Below are 16,808 nucleotides of genomic sequence, written 5' to 3'. Positions count from 1 at the left end.
AAGGAAGGAAGGAAGGGAAAGAAAGAAAGAAAGAAAAAAGAAAGAAAGAAAGAAAGAAAGAAAGAAAGAAAGAAAGAAAGAAAGAAAATATCCCCATGATTCTCTGCTAATAGATATGGATATTCCCAGTGAAACTTCATAAAATAACTGCCCAGGCTCTACTCCCCAGAGATGCCCAATTTGTGACCCAGAAATCTGAATCTTTTAATGTTCACTGTATGATTCTAATGGAGAGCCAAGGCTCAGGAACCATTTCTCTAAGATTATGGGAGGAAGAATAGGGAAGCATGCTAAAGCACAAACCCAACAGAGTGATTTTGCTTAATATATGAAACAAATATCTCTAAGGAAAAGCCAGTCTCATAGCTTGACACATAGAGCTGTCCCTGGAGTTAGACCCATTCATGGAAACCTAGAAAACAGGCCCTTTCTGGGGATTGGCCATGCAGCTGGCTGCAAACTAGGAGATGTATTATGAATGTAGACTTCCCCCTGGACATCCAAGATGCCTAATTTGTTCTCTTCTTTTCCCAGTTTGTTGCTCAGCCTAATTGCCAACAATTACTTGCCACTCTGTGGTATGACGGCTTCCCTGGATGGCGACGGAAACACTGGGTAGTCAAGCTTCTAACCTGCATGACCATTGGGTTCCTGTTTCCCATGCTGTCCATAGCTTATCTGATCTCACCCAGGAGCAACCTTGGGCTGTTCATCAAGAAACCCTTTATCAAGTTTATCTGCCACACAGCATCATATCTGACCTTCCTCTTCATGCTTCTCCTGGCTTCTCAACACATCGTCAGGACAGACCTTCATGTACAGGGGCCTCCCCCAACTGTGGTGGAATGGATGATATTGCCTTGGGTTCTCGGTGAGTCAAAGAAAGCAGGCTCTATGGCCAGATTGCCTGCTATTCTTGTTTGAAGAAAATGCTGGAACAGGCAGAAAGACTGGCCCTGAATTAGGACATCATCTCTTTGTGCAGTGGGGAAGCCCTTTGTTGGGAGTCTCAAAAATGTGGTTCTTTCTTCCCTAGACCCTGGTCACTTAATATTACATGGCTCACAGTGAGATTGGCAGTGAACCCAGGGCTTAATTCTGCTAACCTAACATCTTCAAGGACAAGAGATTGTCAATTGGTTTAGAAGGAAAGCCAAGTATCAATCAGAATGGATTTTAGATAAGACAGGCAGAGCAAGTGTCAATCAGTCTATTCAATGCACTTCCTATAACTCAAGAGCACTTGAACCTATTGCTTTCTTGTAGCTACTCCACACAATCCCAGTACTTATTCAGGGTTCACATCCTATATGGGTACTAATTCCACAATCAGGAGGGGAACCTGGGAAATTCACACAATTCATGGTAAAAGTAACTTTACCAGTAGTCTCCAAGCATGGTTAGATTGCATTGGACCCTCCAATGCACTGCTATCCCCCAAATCCTTGCTACTCGAACTGTAATTCCCAAATCAGCAATGTCAGCATCATCACTTGGGAACTTGTTAGACAGAATTTCAAGTCCCACTGTGGAGCTAGGGAATCAGAATCCATTCCAACATGATCCCCAGGTGATTGGCATGCACTTTAAAGTCTAGAAAGCACTGCCTTAGACCACAGTCACACCTTTTACTGTCTCCTAATTCCAAGATTCAAGAAACATCTATGCCATCAGGCAGAATTCCACAAAACCCCACACACGATGAGAGGAGAAAAGAGAAAAGAGGATTCTAAATTATTTTGGGCCTCATTGCCTAGCTTCAGCCTCAACATCCAGTAATTTGGTTGGTGGTTAGCTAGCTCACCTCAAAACTTACTGAGTTTTAGCACATGGTAGAAACTAAAGACTATAGGATAATACTGGCCTCATTAATTTATTAATGAAATTAATAAATTTCCTACTCCAAAATTGGAAGGGGGTAGAATCAGGCACCCAAAATTGTACCAGCATTCCAGGAACTATAATAACAGTGCTAAAAAGTGAGTAGCACCCAGAAAAGTATGACATATGAGCATCTTCAGGTAATGCCTATCAGGATTGGCAAGTCCATAACTGAGAGGTGACACAGGAAAGAAAATGAGCTACATTATTATTACCATGTCTGGGGCCTTCACTCCAGTGATCTCAATTCATTCGTTGTTTCTGCCTATCTTTACTCAAGGGAATCCTACTGTGATGACTATGATGACTATTCTGACCCTGTCTAGAAATAAACATCTTGCCTCCATTCCTCAGGTTTCATTTGGGGGGAGATTAAGGAAATGTGGGATGGTGGATTTACTGAATATATCCATGACTGGTGGAACCTGATGGATTTTGCAATGAACTCACTCTACCTGGCAACTATTTCCTTGAAGATTGTGGCCTATGTCAAGGTAACTTGGAATGTCTGCCATTTTTTAAGCAATTTATTTGGGTTACATTAAGCTTTAGCTCAGGGAGCAAGAAGAATTTAGGGGAAAAGTGCTGTTAACAGTCCAATCCATGCGGGAAAGTACCATACAAACAGGCACTCTTTCAATAGATTATAAGTAGTTTCCACCTAAGTGAAGAACAGAACAGTTTACAAATGAATCTTTAGCTTCTTAAACTCTGACAGTAGAAGGGTCTTCAGCCACCCATCCACCCATTCAGTGTTTAAATCCTCTCTATTATAATATCCTTGCCAAGAAGATGGTCCACAGATGCTTCCATAAGTCAGGGACAGAAAACACACTGAATTCACAATCTCCAAAAGTCTCTCTCAACCCTTGTCACTTCATTAAAAAGTGCTACTTTGTGTTTTTCTGATATTACTTTCTCTGGGACACATCCATTAATAATCCTTCCCAGTGGGGTCAAACAACAAAGCTGTTCCTTTTCCTGAATAGTGCTTCCAATGTAAAACCATCTCTCCCTAACTTGCTGAGTTGACTCTTCTCAAAGCTAACTATTCACTCTTCCCTCAAGTGTTCTTTATATGACAGGTAGTAGAACCTTAGAAACTTCACTGCAGAGGACAGAGATCTTTAATCATCTCTGCCTCCGTCATTACTTCCAGCACAAAGATGACTATTCAAGATGTTATAAATCTATCTTTTTGAGTATCACTCAAGCTATGCCTCTCTACCAATTTAGATAATGTGTACACATACACACTACCTTAATGTTTTTCCACACAATGTACAGCCTAAATCATCCTGAAAAAAAAAATAGCCTCATGGCCAACATCTCACATTGGGTAGTCCGAGGCTCTGAGTTCAGATTTGGTGCTCATTAGATGATAGAATGGCTGGTTCCTTCTACCCTGAGTTGAACTTCTCCAGCATGAGGAAAAGCTGACAATCCAGTCTCCAAGATTGTCTAGTCAGTCATGCTTTTTGGCACTAACTCCCACATTAAGGAGTTTTAGAATGGGAATATGGCTGTCCCCCAAATCTCTAACAACTTATTTTTATATCCCTAATATGCATATTGCATAAATTTGAAGACCTTGGGAGTTAGTTATGTGGAGCATGAATATTGAATGCAGTCATGAAACATTTTTGAAAGAAGCCTAAGAGTATGCCTTATCCTTGTGGTGATGGTTTAACACATACTTACAACTTCCTTACAAGAAAAAGCTGGTAAGGAAAATGTTTGAATCTCTCTTGTTAATGTGCCTGGATGAAATCCACGTGATTCTGGAACTCTGTTGACTAAGTAACACTGTTTGCCTTTAAAAAAAACCTCTTCCTTTGGAAGTAGTATTTATACACAAGAGGGACAATAGATTATCAATCTAGAAATTGGTGGGTTTTGCTTAAAAAGGAAAGTTTAGAATAAATGATCAAGAAAAGGATTTTCTCTTAAGGATATAAACATGTGTCTATAGATTCCCAACATTAGCTAATTTTATAACCTATCCAATTTCACTGGCAAGGGTTCCAAGGAGCTAGAATTTCCCCATCATGTAGTGGATGGATAAATCAGCTATATTAAGCTGAGTAAATGCCCCTCAACTGATAAACAACCCAAAGGATACATTTGCCAAAGAGCTGGAGTTCTTCTAAAAAAAAAAAAGGAGAATTTATGAAGCAAGACATGCCACATGCAGATTTGGATTTGCAATGAAAAATTTCAGATGGTCAGTCTGGTCTGCTCATCCACAGAGACACACTAGTCTGAGATGAACTTCTCCAAGTAGGTTAAGACAACCTCTATGAAGCGAAGCCACAAGAGTTGGTCCCCGGACTCCCTTGAAACATTTCAGATCACTGTTGTACTAAAGCAGTACAGAAATGCTATGGGATAAACTGGCCTTACAGAAGATCCTTTATTAGAGCAAAAACAATAGTCAACAATATATATACTCCACTGCACACGGTCTGCAACAACAGAAACCAAAAGGTACATACCAAAGTACTCAAAAGGACAAATACATATAAGTCTGGCCCTTAGTGCCTCCCAGATAATCCTACAAATGGAGAATAATTACCTTTTTGTCTTCTAGGGTACTACCAGCTAGATTTATCCCACCATCACCTTACTTCCATATGTTCAAACAAAATGTGAACTTTGACACTCATTGAGTTGTGGTCCTTTCTTCAGCTAGTACTTGGCTGAAGACACAATTTCTCACTCTATCCTTATTATTATTATATCCCTAAATTAGGCTGGCCTTCTTCATATTTTGCTTCTGAGTTGACAGAGTGCGATTTATACCCCTTTGAAATACATGGAGGCCAATTTTCAATCTGTATTCCATCTCAAAGAATATAAGAAAAATCACTTGCCTCCTAGTATCACTAACTCAAGAATCAGGAAACCTGAATGCAATCCTTGCTCTGACCCAAGCTAGATTACCACAGTTGATCCTTCTACCTCCCTGAGCCTGAGAATCTGCCTCTAAAAAATAAGCAGACTAGACTAGATTAGTGGCTGTCAGCCTTTTAATTTTTCCCATGAAACCATATCTTGAAGTTAAAACTTATTAGGAATTTCAACACATTAAAGAGCTCAAAGATTGAATCTGGGTTGTGGAATCAATCTTCTAGGCCTCCTCTTTGGCTTCCAGAGAGGCTACCAGATGCCTCTACTGAACCTTCAGGCTTCAAGGAACACAATTTGCAAACCACCTATGTTAGGCCAGAAGTCATCAAACTACAGTCTGCAGGCAAAATTTGGCCTGCTGCCATACCCATTTGTTCACTTATTCCCTGTTAGTTCTACAAGGAAGAACCGAGTAGTTGTGACCGGGACCATATACCCACCAAGCCAAAAATATCTACTATCTGCCCTTGACAGAAAAAGTTTGCTGAACTTGATGCTAAATGTGCCTTAAGTTTGTTCCCTGATCTCATATTCTATATATCTTCCTCCAAAGGTATAGATGCAAAACATAGATTTGCCATAAGAATCATGTTTCACACTTCTGAATATTCTGCACATCCAGACTCACTGTCCCATGGACAGCAGACTTCCCTGTGCTTACAGTTGTGATTATGGAAGGAGAAAATCCTGAATTGTGAGCTGTGCATGTTCCAGTTGATAATTCCTAGCTTTAAAACATACGTCTACTTCATTATCAGCAGTCTCCATCTCTTGCATAGTGCTCAAAACTTTTAAAGACGTATCTAACATATGTGCTGTGATATCAACTATTATTTGAACATTTAATAGAGATAATACCAGACTGACTATATAGAAATCTCAGTTTTAGTGCTGGCTCTGCTACCAACTTGCTGTATGATCTTAAGCAAGTCACTCTGCCTATCTGGATTTCAGTTCCTCCATTTATAAAACAGGCATGAAAATACCCACCCCTCACAGCAATGCAGCCAATGTGGGGTGTTCTTATTGTTGTTTTTGGAAGGAAAAGTGTCGAGATACAGGATTTGGCCAAGAGCATAGAAAACGTATTAGTCACCTAAAGTTCATCTGAAACAGAAGCACAAGTGTGGCAAGGCTTCTCCCAACTCCTCTGACAGTGAAGAGCATTGGATACACACAAATGATTTTAACAACACCAGTTTTGTCAGTTGTTGGAACTGAAGCACATCTTAGAAATGCTAACAATATAATTTGGCCCCCAATGCAACATTTTCTCAGAAAAGTTGTTTACATTTAGTCCTAAGAAATTGTGATATTTAGATGAGCACTCAAGGCAATATGCTTCAAATTGAATTCCAGGCAAAATCTACTTCTGTCTTGGGGAAGGTAATAAGCAAATTCTTATATTTCCATAACATCTCTCCTTATGGAGTACATGCTTTCTCACATATGGATACATAATCACAAACCTGTGCAATGGATAGGAGTAGATATTATCCTCATTCTATGGTGAAATTGAGAGATACAGGCCATTTTAAGTTGACAAAGCCCAAGTCAGACCTACGGTCTCACAATGAAGCCATCTTTCTATAAGACTACTCCCAATGTTCCAGGAGTGGGAAGTCCAGGATGGGGCTGAGAAATGGACAACCAACCCCAGAAATACTGGTTCTTCCCCTCCTTCAACCCCCTGGTTCTTCATTTGTACTAGAAGGACATTTGAACTTGTAGGGCTGTCAAAGGAACTATAAATATATGCGTACACCACCATGTGGAGCAGTACTAAATTCACTACCTGGAAGGTTGACATGCTATCTGTAATAATATAAAATACATTGCAGACTGCTAAAATTCAGCAGAAAACTGAATGACCCTCTAAGGTTGCTCTAACAGCCCCAAACTGCAAGTCAGCGAGGAAGTCAGGATAAACATTGCACACTGAGGTGGCCGAACCTATCCTTTATCATTCAGAAACTACAAGTTGCCCGTGATGCTCTGAAGAAAATGGGGGATTGGAGAGGTAAATATGATTTGAAATCTCATTAGGAACCAGAGTAATTTGTCCCCACTGCCTTGGGTATACCAATGGCTCTATTCCAGTGACACTCCCGAACAATCTGGTAAACTGACAGAAAATGTCTGTTGATAAACCACAGGTGGTTGCTCCAGATTATTGCTCCAAAATTCATTTTTCTCTGTGTTTATGCAGGGAATATATTTGGATGTGAGTGGGAGGAAAAGAGTTATTAGCATCATATATCGATTGGATGGGGAGGGGAGACAAATAGTGCCATGCGTGGGGCCTGTTGTATAAATGCATGGTTGATGCTTACTTTGGTGGCTTTATTTGGGTATTAGGAGAAAAAAGCAAAAAGTTTTATGAATGCCCACTGTACCTCTCATCTTGTGCACTTGTTTCTTTCAGTATAATGGTTCTCGTCCAAGGGAAGAATGGGAAATGTGGCACCCGACTCTGATTGCAGAAGCACTCTTTGCAATATCCAACATTTTAAGTTCGTTGCGCCTCATATCCCTGTTCACAGCCAACTCCCACTTAGGGCCTCTGCAGATCTCTTTGGGGCGCATGCTGCTCGATATCCTCAAATTCCTCTTTATCTACTGCCTGGTACTGCTAGCTTTTGCCAACGGATTGAACCAGCTATACTTTTATTATGAGACCAGAGCAATCGATGAGCCAAACAACTGCAAGGGAATCCGATGTGAGAAACAGAATAATGCCTTCTCCACGTAAGACCCTCTCTCTCTCTTTTGCCTTTTTCTGCTTTCTCTTTCTTTGCTCTATTTTAATCCACAACTTCGTCACTGTTTCTTGGCAGTGCATACAAAACTCACTTATGGATCAACCCAAAAGGTCTGAAGTGGAGGGAGGTCCTTTGCTCACTATAGAAGACTAAGAGAGGAAACAATTAGGTGAGGGAGGAAAGAGACAAGCACACAAATAGGCTCCCAGGAACTCATCTATAGAGTTAATTCTGAATGGTTTTGGTAGCTTCTCATATTTTTAGAGGAATTTGTGGGAAGGTGTCTTTTGCTGTGTTAAGGAGGTGACTTTTGGGCCCCTACCTAAGGATGGAGGCTGGTTGCCAGGGGAATCAACCATGTGACTGAAAGGTTGAAACATTCAGTCCCACCCTCAACCACCAGGGAGGGGAGAGGAGCTGAACATTAAGTTTAATCTCCAATGGCCAATGGGTCTAATCAATCATGACTATGCAATGAAGTCTCCACATAAATCCAAAAGGATAGGTTTTGGAGAGCCTCCAGAATGATGAACACATGGAGATTTGGGGACAATGGTGAGCCTGGAGAAAGCATGGAAGATCTGCACCTTTCCTCCATACTTTGTTCTATGCATCTCTTCCATATGGCTGTTCCTGAGTTATAGCCTTTTATGATAAACCAATAATCTAGTAAGTGAAATGTTTCTCTGAGTTCTGTAAGCTACTCTAGGAAATTAATTTAACCCAAAGAGAAGGTTGTGGGAAGCCCTCATCTATAACCCATCAGTCAGAACAGGTAACAACCTGAACTTTCAACTAACATCTTAAGTGGGGGAAAGGGAGTAGTCTTCTGGGGACAGAGCCCTTGATCAACAGAATCTAACACTATCTCCCTGTAGTGTCAGAATTGGGTTGAATTACAGGACACCCAGCTGGTGTTGGAGAATTGGTGGTGTTGGGGAAAATCCTCCCCGTATCTACATGTTGGGTTCAGAAGCCGTTAGTTGGCATCAGAAAAATGGAATTTGCTGAAAGAGCCCTGACTCATGGAAACTTGCGGTTTAGGAAGAGAAAGGAGAGGAGGGCAGGGGATGATGAACCTTTGATCCCTGGGTGGCTACCACAGTACGCAACTGCAGCTGCACTGTGATCCATTACTAAAAGTAAAAATTAACAACGGAATTTAGAAATGGTAGTGTTGGGGGTGAATATTTTTCTTCTACCCTTCAAAGGTTCTTCCAGCTGGTCTACGAATTAAATTGACAAGAGACAGATTAAGAGGAGAAAATCAAATTTAATTTCATCTGTATGGGAACCCGACATATATGAAAGGTTCAAAGACAGAAAAGTAAAATGAGGTATATATGCCAACCTGAGCTAGGGAATGGGCTTATAGGCCTGGGGCTTCAAAGGGTAATTCACAGAACAAGAAAAGCAGATGTTTGGCAATTAGGTGTTTGCCCTGCCATACAGATGGGTCACTTAAATAAAATTTGTCTCTGGTAAAAACTCTCATTTGGAGAAAATTTTCCAATTTGAATTCTTCTAGGTAGTTAAAGGAGGGGCAAAAATTTCTCCTGAGCCCTTTGGGTCTTGATTGCCTTCAGTTCAAAGCAATTCACATGCCAAAATGGCATACTTTGGGGAGCTTTATTCTGAACCACTTTAGTAGTAAACCCAACTCTTGAGGAGTTAGCTCATTGGATATATAAGGAAATGCAAAATAATAAGAACTACGCTAAATACACAATCCCTTGGTTATTATCCATAATAGCTAAAATGAAAGTAAAAAGAAAGTGCTGGGTTGGGCCTTGATGCTAAACCAAGCTCAGATTTGGGTCAGTCTGAATTTGGGCCACTAGACTCAAAGCCACCCCCCAAGGTAAAAATTGTACAGGGATAACAGAAGGTCCCTCTCAGACCTCTGATCACCAAGAAGGTAGTCAATGTGAGGGAGGGCAAAATCAAGAAATTATTGAAACCAGAGAGTATAATGTAAAAAGAATTGTTTTCATTTTGTGCATCAGTGTCATCAGCTTCCTGAAGAACCATTACTAAAGCAGATTATGAGAGTAACTAATTTAGGAGCTGTGTCTCTGGTCTTGAATACTGTGGAGTGGATGGTAATAATTGGGTTAATACAAGACCCATGGCTCATGACTGAACAATCACAGATGACTATATGTGATCCATATACACAGGAGGTTACTCCTAAGGGAATGACCAACCCAGTTAACTGGATAAAAGCCACTGTAGGGTCTGTTTAACCTGGGCAGGGGGACTTGTCAATTTCACATATCAATGCCAAGTGGAATACCCCAGAGGAAACGACTGACATGCTTCATATGCAAGCTACATGGAACTGGCTTTAAGATGACTGAGATATTTGCCTGCTGAATATGGCCATTACCCAGGTCATGGGGTTAGGGGGCCTCCTTCATACAGCCCACCCCATATAACCTTACTGCTCCAAAACCAAAAAATACTCTGGGAAGCCTTTGCCAATTTGAAGTCTCAGCTTTCTCTCATGGATATTAATGAAAACATTAGGCTAATTAACAATAGAATAGGAAGAGGCCACAAAGGTGGAAGCTTTTAAACAGTTATTAAGGAATAAGGTGAATAAAGCTAATCTTGAAAGGAGCAAAACAAAGAGGAAACAGAGGAGTCCCAGGACTCATCCCACAGGATGGAAATCTTTAGATGGTTGTTAAGAAAAGAGATGAATAAAACAGACATTGATCAGGTTAAAGTAAAGATTTTAATACAGCACTGTCAAAGGTTGGGAGGACCAAAGGGACCCCGTGCTGGTCCCCAACATTAAAGGGCCCCAAACAAGTCTACTCTATTTATCCTAGTTTGGAGAACTTTAAACAGCCAGCAGGCAAAAATTATGATGAGAAACCTGACCAGCAATCATTTGGGGCAGTGTTTGGGCAGATTAATGAAATTAAAGATTAACAAAAAAGCCAGGGTTCCTTGGCTCAAACTCTGTCTGGGGACCCAATGCCTTCTGCACAAGAGTGGGTAAAATGGCCAGAGGGTGGAAAAGAGACTTTTCCAGGACTCATGAATACAGAAATCCTCATAACTGTGGTATCAAAACCCATTGGTGATGCCCTGACTCAGACCACAATTAGATTGAGAAAATACAAAAATGAAAGGGTAGGGATGCCTGGCTAGGTCAGTTGATACAGCATGTGACTCTTGATCTTAATGTCATGAGCTCAGGCCCCATGTTGGGTGTAGAGCTTACTTAAAAAGAAATAATAAACTAAAAATGTAAGAGTTGATACAATCGTGAGAGGTAGAATGCTTAAGCAGGCTTTATTTTTTTTAATTTTTATTTATTTATGATAGTCACACAGAGAGAGAGGGGGGCAGAGACAAAGGCAGAGGGAGAAGCAGGCTCCATGCACCGGGAGCCCGACGTGGGATTTGATCCCGGGTCTCCAGGATCACACCCTGGGCCAAAGGCAAGCGCCAAACCGCTGCACCACCCAGGGATCCCTGAGCAGGCTTTATGTAAAAATATTTTGTCTCCTTTACCTAAACATTTTTATGGGAATGGATATTATAGTCTGGCTGGGGAAAACTTCCCCTACCTGGTATTATAAAACTATCAGTGAAATCCTATTAGAAGGGCACCTGGGTGGCTCTATGGTTCAGCATCTGCCTTTGGCTCAGGTCAGGATCCTGGTGTCCCAGGATCCGGTCCTGCATCAGGCTCCCCACAGGGAGCCTGCTTCTATCTTGGGCTATGTCTCTGCCTCTCTCTGTGTGTCTCTCATGAAGAAATAAATAAACACTTTATTTTTTTTTTAATTTTTATTTATTTATGATAGTCACAGAGAGAGAGAGAGAGAGAGAGAGGCAGAGACATAGGCAGAGGGAGAAGCAGGCTCCATGCACCGGGAGCCTGATGTGGGATTCGATCCCGGGTCTCCAGGATCGCGCCCCGGGCCAAAGGCAAGCGCCAAACCACTGCGCCACCCAGGGATCCCTAAATAAACACTTTAAAAAAAAGAAATCCTAATAGAGACTAGAGGTAGAATCAAAAGAGTCGATAGAATTAAGGTAAAAGTTTGTAGGAAAACTGGTATGTTTGAGTAGCCTTTATGTAAAGTTGGTTGCATCTGTTTTATCCAATTGCATTGTGGGGATGGACATTATATCTGATTGAAGAGTGTCTCTCCTACCTAGTATTGTAAGACAGAAGGTATGCAAATCCACCCTTCAAGCAATGTTAATTGGGCATGCTTCATAAGAACCAGTAAGATTGCCTGAGTCCACACAGTGTGGAATAGAAGTTGGAGTGCTCATAGGGACAAATTCTCCATGCCATAGCCCTAAGTAGAGCATAGACTGGGCTTGCAATAAAAGCCTGTGAGCACCTCCCATTGAAAACTGCACCCCCTTTCATAGGAGTAAGCTAGAGAGGGGATAGGCTGAAGGCAAAATTAGAATCAGTTCACCTTCTGGGATTAATGTAAGGTTTCAAGTGGGCCAAAGGGCATCTAGCACTGATGAGAAATGTCTCCTTTTCCCACTTGGGACCCAAGGAGACAACTCATGAGACTGTCCATTAGTCCACTGCCTTCAGACACATGGAATTCCTTTTTTTTTTTTTAAGATTTTACTTATTTATTCATGAGAGAGGGAGAGAGAGAGAGAGGCAGAGACACAGGCAGAGGGAGAAGCAGGCTCCCTGCAGGGAGCCTGATGTGGGACTCAATCCCAGGACTCCAGGATCACGCCCTGGGGCCAAAGGCAGGTGCTAAACCGCTGAGCCACCCAGGTATCCCCACATGGAATTCCTGTACCTTGTCTTTGTAAACTCAACATCTACTACTCTAGGACCTTCAAGCCTCCAAAATGGCTTTTATTTTCTGACAAACTACCATTAGGGGAAACAAACAAGAAGAAAATAAGCACAGGAAATGAAATTTGTTAGAATCCAAAAGAGGTCCTGGGCTTACCCTAGACTCAATGACCTATAACTTGTCCATTTCAATCCTCTAATTCTGGATAGTGCCACCCATCCCTGGTATTCATAGCACTGACCCCAAGGTCATGAGAGGGTTTGAGTCATTAAACGAAGGTACATTTTTTCCCCCTTAGCCCTATAAGTGAAGGCAGTTCAGTGAACTCAGACATTCTAGAAATGTGTTCAATAACAAAGGCTAGGGGAAAAAGAGTTTCTGCTCATCCTCATGTTGTACCAATAGAGAGGAGGGGAAAAAACCAGTGCTAGGTAGTCTACCCCTATTATTTGTTTTAGCAGCATTTCCTAAAATGGGTTACAAATAAACACAGTTCACAGGGATGTTTAAGAAACATAAAGACAGGATCTATGATCCAACGACTTTTGGAAATGCTAGGACAAATTTTAAAAGATTTCTTCACTGAAGGCCTTCTCAGAGATGTTTCACTGTGAATCCATGATGTAGGGAGAAGTTACACAAAATACATTGGCCAGGATTACATACCAATGAACAGAGTTTGAAAATTTTTGGCTCACTCGATTGCCCATTTTACAGCACCCACCCCCTGCACTAGGTCCCACTCCCTGCCTCTCTTCCCAGAACTCAGGAAAAAATATTGGAAATAAAGGAAATAAGACTCATGTGAGAGGAAAAAGAAGCCAAGTGGGTTGATGAGAAGGTAGTGGGGTTTTTTGGTTAAGCCAACCACGCAACTGGTTACCTTGCTAGTGCCTCTTGACTAGGCCCTGCTACCTCTCCTGCATTACTCTAGAGGCAGAATTCATATCAACCTGTTTTCAGGATAAAAAGTAAAATCTGTAGTAGCTTGAGCACCAGGAGACTGCATTTGTTCACATCAAAGTGTTCAACAGAACTGAACACCTGAATACGAGGTGCTTTCCAGGAGGCCAGGTCCCCTGCCAGTTATCCTTTCATGTAAACTCTGCTGAAGAAGTTTATGAAATGCCTTCCTGCAAGTTTGTATAGTCATTATTAACACCTCTGTTGCCAACTAACATTTTGTTCCCATCACTTGCCCAGCAGGGACAATTAATTGACAAGAATGGGTACCTGGTGTACACAAAATTATACCTTGGGGTGTCAGGTATAAAGAAAGTTGTTACCTCAACTTTTCCTCTAAGTGTTGATTTTTTTCCCCCATAGAGGTCTGACTCAGCTTTATGTTTTCTCTTAAATACCTCAACTGAGGCATTTATTAAGACCTGCTAAAACACACCCCTTTGGGTCAGAATATCAGAAAACCTCAACTTTTAAGAGAAAGAAAAAGCAAGCTCATTTATATACCTGACATCAACTATGCCATCGGCTTATTGTCATCCTTTTCCTTCCGATTCTCCAGAGATGCCATTGCTATTCTTTGGCTTTAAAAAAAAAAAAAAGATATTTTTCCTAGGTGCACAGTTCAGGAGGACCTCATTGTCCTTGCTGACAACCATAGGACAGTACTATTGCACGTTTTAAGTCTAGTAGTCTACCCTGGGCACACCTGGCCTTCATTTACTATTGAGAGAAGCAATTGGGAATGCATTAGCATTCTGCAGGCATGGGACTTGTGAGAGAAAATAGTGGAAGTGGCAAGAAGCTAACTTGTGTCTTATGTCTGTTTCTGAGGTTCCAGCTCTCGATTCCAGATGCCTCCTGAATGCACATGTCTGTGTCACAGGCCTCTCAAACACAAAATGTTCACAACTAAATTCCATTATCTCCATATCCCCACCCCAAACCTATTTCCCCTTTAATTCCTCATCTTATTAAGTGACACCAGCCAGAACCATAGGAGTCATCTATGACTCTTACCCTCTTTTTCATGTCCAGTCTCTCACCTAGCCCTGCCAGTTGTACTTCCCAAATATTTCTTGAATTCAGCCTCTACATGAGCACACACACACACACACACACACACACAGAGAGAGAGAGAGAGAGAAAGAGAAATGCTGGTCTCCCTGCTCTAGTCTTCTCTCTTTCCAAAAATTTCCCACCTGCCTCACAGAAGTTTCTTTCTAAATACCAGTCTCATCTTGTTACCACTCAGCTTCATGCCTGCCAGATATTGGAATCATCTCCAGTGTAAAATCCGCTTCTTTACCATAGCACACAGGATGTTGGTAAGCTGGACCGACGTCTCCAGCCTCTCACTCCTCTTCCCCATAGGCAACATCTTGTTCTTCCCAACTACAGGAGAGCATCTTGGCCCTATGGGCCTTGACACATCCCACACCATTCCCTCTGCCTGCTTGGAATGCCCATCTCCACCTGGCCAGCCTAGCAAACTCTCACCCATCTTTCAAGCCTCTGCTGAAAAATTACCTGCTCTTTTAAGTCTCTTCCTACCCATTCTAACTCTACTCTGTTATAGGCTCCTTCTGTATTTGTTTGCATGACATTCTAAGCACATCTCCATGACAATATAACTTGTTGTATGTTAGTCATTGTTGTCTCTTTCACCCACCAAACAGAGATCCCTCCACTTTAGTAAGCCTTGCACCTACCACAGAGGCCTAAGACATAATGATGTTCGACATGCCCATCCTGTCCTCTATTCTAGAATACTTACTTCTGCACGGTCCCCCTCATATGGGTGAAGTATCTGGCCATACTGAAGATCTGAGAATCATATATTACAACACATGCAAAGCATTTAGCACAGTGTCACTCTGCTGATCCACTTTTAGCTTGCTGTCAGAGAAAATCCTTGGCATTTCTCCTACATCCCTCATCCTGAATTTGGGCACTTGGCCCAAGAGCAAAGCTCTACATTGATCCCTATTAAATTTCATCTCGTTAGTTCCAGCCCATTGCTTCATGCTGTTGAAATCTTTCTGAATCTTGATCCTGTCATCCCATCTATTAACTATCCATCCCAGTCTGTGTCATCTGAAAAATCTTAGAAGCTTGACATCTATTCTTATCCAAAGCATTGATAAAAATGTCAGACAGGCTTGATATTCACTGGGTGGAATATTGGGCAGCTATTAAAATGATAACACGGAAATATTCTATATAGACACAAAAAGCACCATACCCGAAATGTGTAATTCTTAAAAACACAAAAATTAGGGATGCCTGGGTGGCTCAGTGGTTGAGCATCTGCCTTTGGCTCAGGGTGTGATCCTGGGTCCAGGGATCAAGTCCCACATCGGGCTCCCTGCAAGGAACCTGCTTCTCCCTCCCCCTATGTCTCTGTGTCTCTCATGAATAAATAAACAAAATATTTTAAAAACACAAAAATTATATACACTATGATTGCAAATATGTAACTAGATTTGCATATGGATGGCAATCTGTAAAGACAATAAAGAAATGTAAAGGTTGGGCAGCCTGGGTGGCTCAGTGGTTTAGCGCCACCTTCAGCCCGGGGTGTGATCCTGAAGACCCGGGATCGAGTCCCACATCAGGCTTCCTGCATGGAGCCTGCTTCTCCCTCTGCCTGTGTGTCTGCCTCTCTCTCTGTGTCTCTCATGAATAAATAAATAAAATCTTTTAAAAAAATGTAAAGGTTAACAATAATCATAAAAGTATCTAATATTTACTGAGTTAGGTCTAGGCACCAGGACAAAATGAACTATACATGAATTAAATCATTTAATCCTCACAACCATGCTATGAGGTAGGCATTATTATTATTATTATTATTATTATTATTATTACCCATTTTACAGATAGGGACATTAGGGTACAAAGCAGTTACCCAGGCTGCCTCCAATCACATAGATGGTAAATGTCAGAGTCAGGATTTCAATGCAGACATATAACCTGTAGGCTGTGCTTTTATCCAGGGATGTAGGTATAAAACCAGTTTTATAAAGCTACATAAAATTTGTTGTGTAAAGTTGCAAGCATCATGAATACATGCAAAAATATTGGACAGAGCCATGACCTAGCAGGTCACTTGGGACCTCCTTATAGACTAACTCCATTCATTTGTGGCTATTCCCACTTAATCAGTGGTGATTTCTCTACCCAGCATTCAGCCTATATTTTCCCAGCTTAGTTACATGAATACAACAAACTCAGTCTCTATCAAAGGTTCTTTATGTTCTGGCCAGATTATTAAAGATTGTTATTGTCTCCTGCTTTTTTCCCCTATTTTAAGTGCATAGCCTTCCTGCTCCTCTTATCACAGGATGGTACCAATTATCTATACTTTACTTAGGTGTGTGCTTCGCCCATCATCTTTAACAGATTTATTCAATGAGGGATGCCTGGATGGCTCAGCGGTTGAGCGTCTGCCTTTGACTCAGGTCATGATCCCAGGGTTTGGGATTGAGTC

At 41.5% G+C, this 16,808-nt stretch overlaps 1 protein-coding gene across 1 annotated transcript in view; it reads left to right on the top strand.

Annotated features, from left to right (window-relative positions):
* TRPC5 (transient receptor potential cation channel subfamily C member 5) overlaps window positions 1-16,808 on the top strand; it is a 270,975-nt gene that overhangs the window by 219,197 nt on the left and 34,970 nt on the right. Inside the window, exons 4-6 of the mRNA XM_041741576.1 lie at window positions 535-871; window positions 2,236-2,375; window positions 7,217-7,539. Of these exons, the coding sequence (XP_041597510.1) occupies window positions 535-871; window positions 2,236-2,375; window positions 7,217-7,539 (800 nt within the window). The remainder of the gene's footprint in view (window positions 1-534; window positions 872-2,235; window positions 2,376-7,216; window positions 7,540-16,808) is intronic.

This window comes from Vulpes lagopus, chromosome X (genome assembly GCF_018345385.1).
Source record: "Vulpes lagopus strain Blue_001 chromosome X, ASM1834538v1, whole genome shotgun sequence".
In the NCBI taxonomy this organism is placed as follows: Eukaryota; Metazoa; Chordata; class Mammalia; order Carnivora; family Canidae; genus Vulpes; species Vulpes lagopus.
Note: the sequence above shows the minus strand (reverse complement) of the source record. Positions and strands in the feature narration are given on the sequence as shown.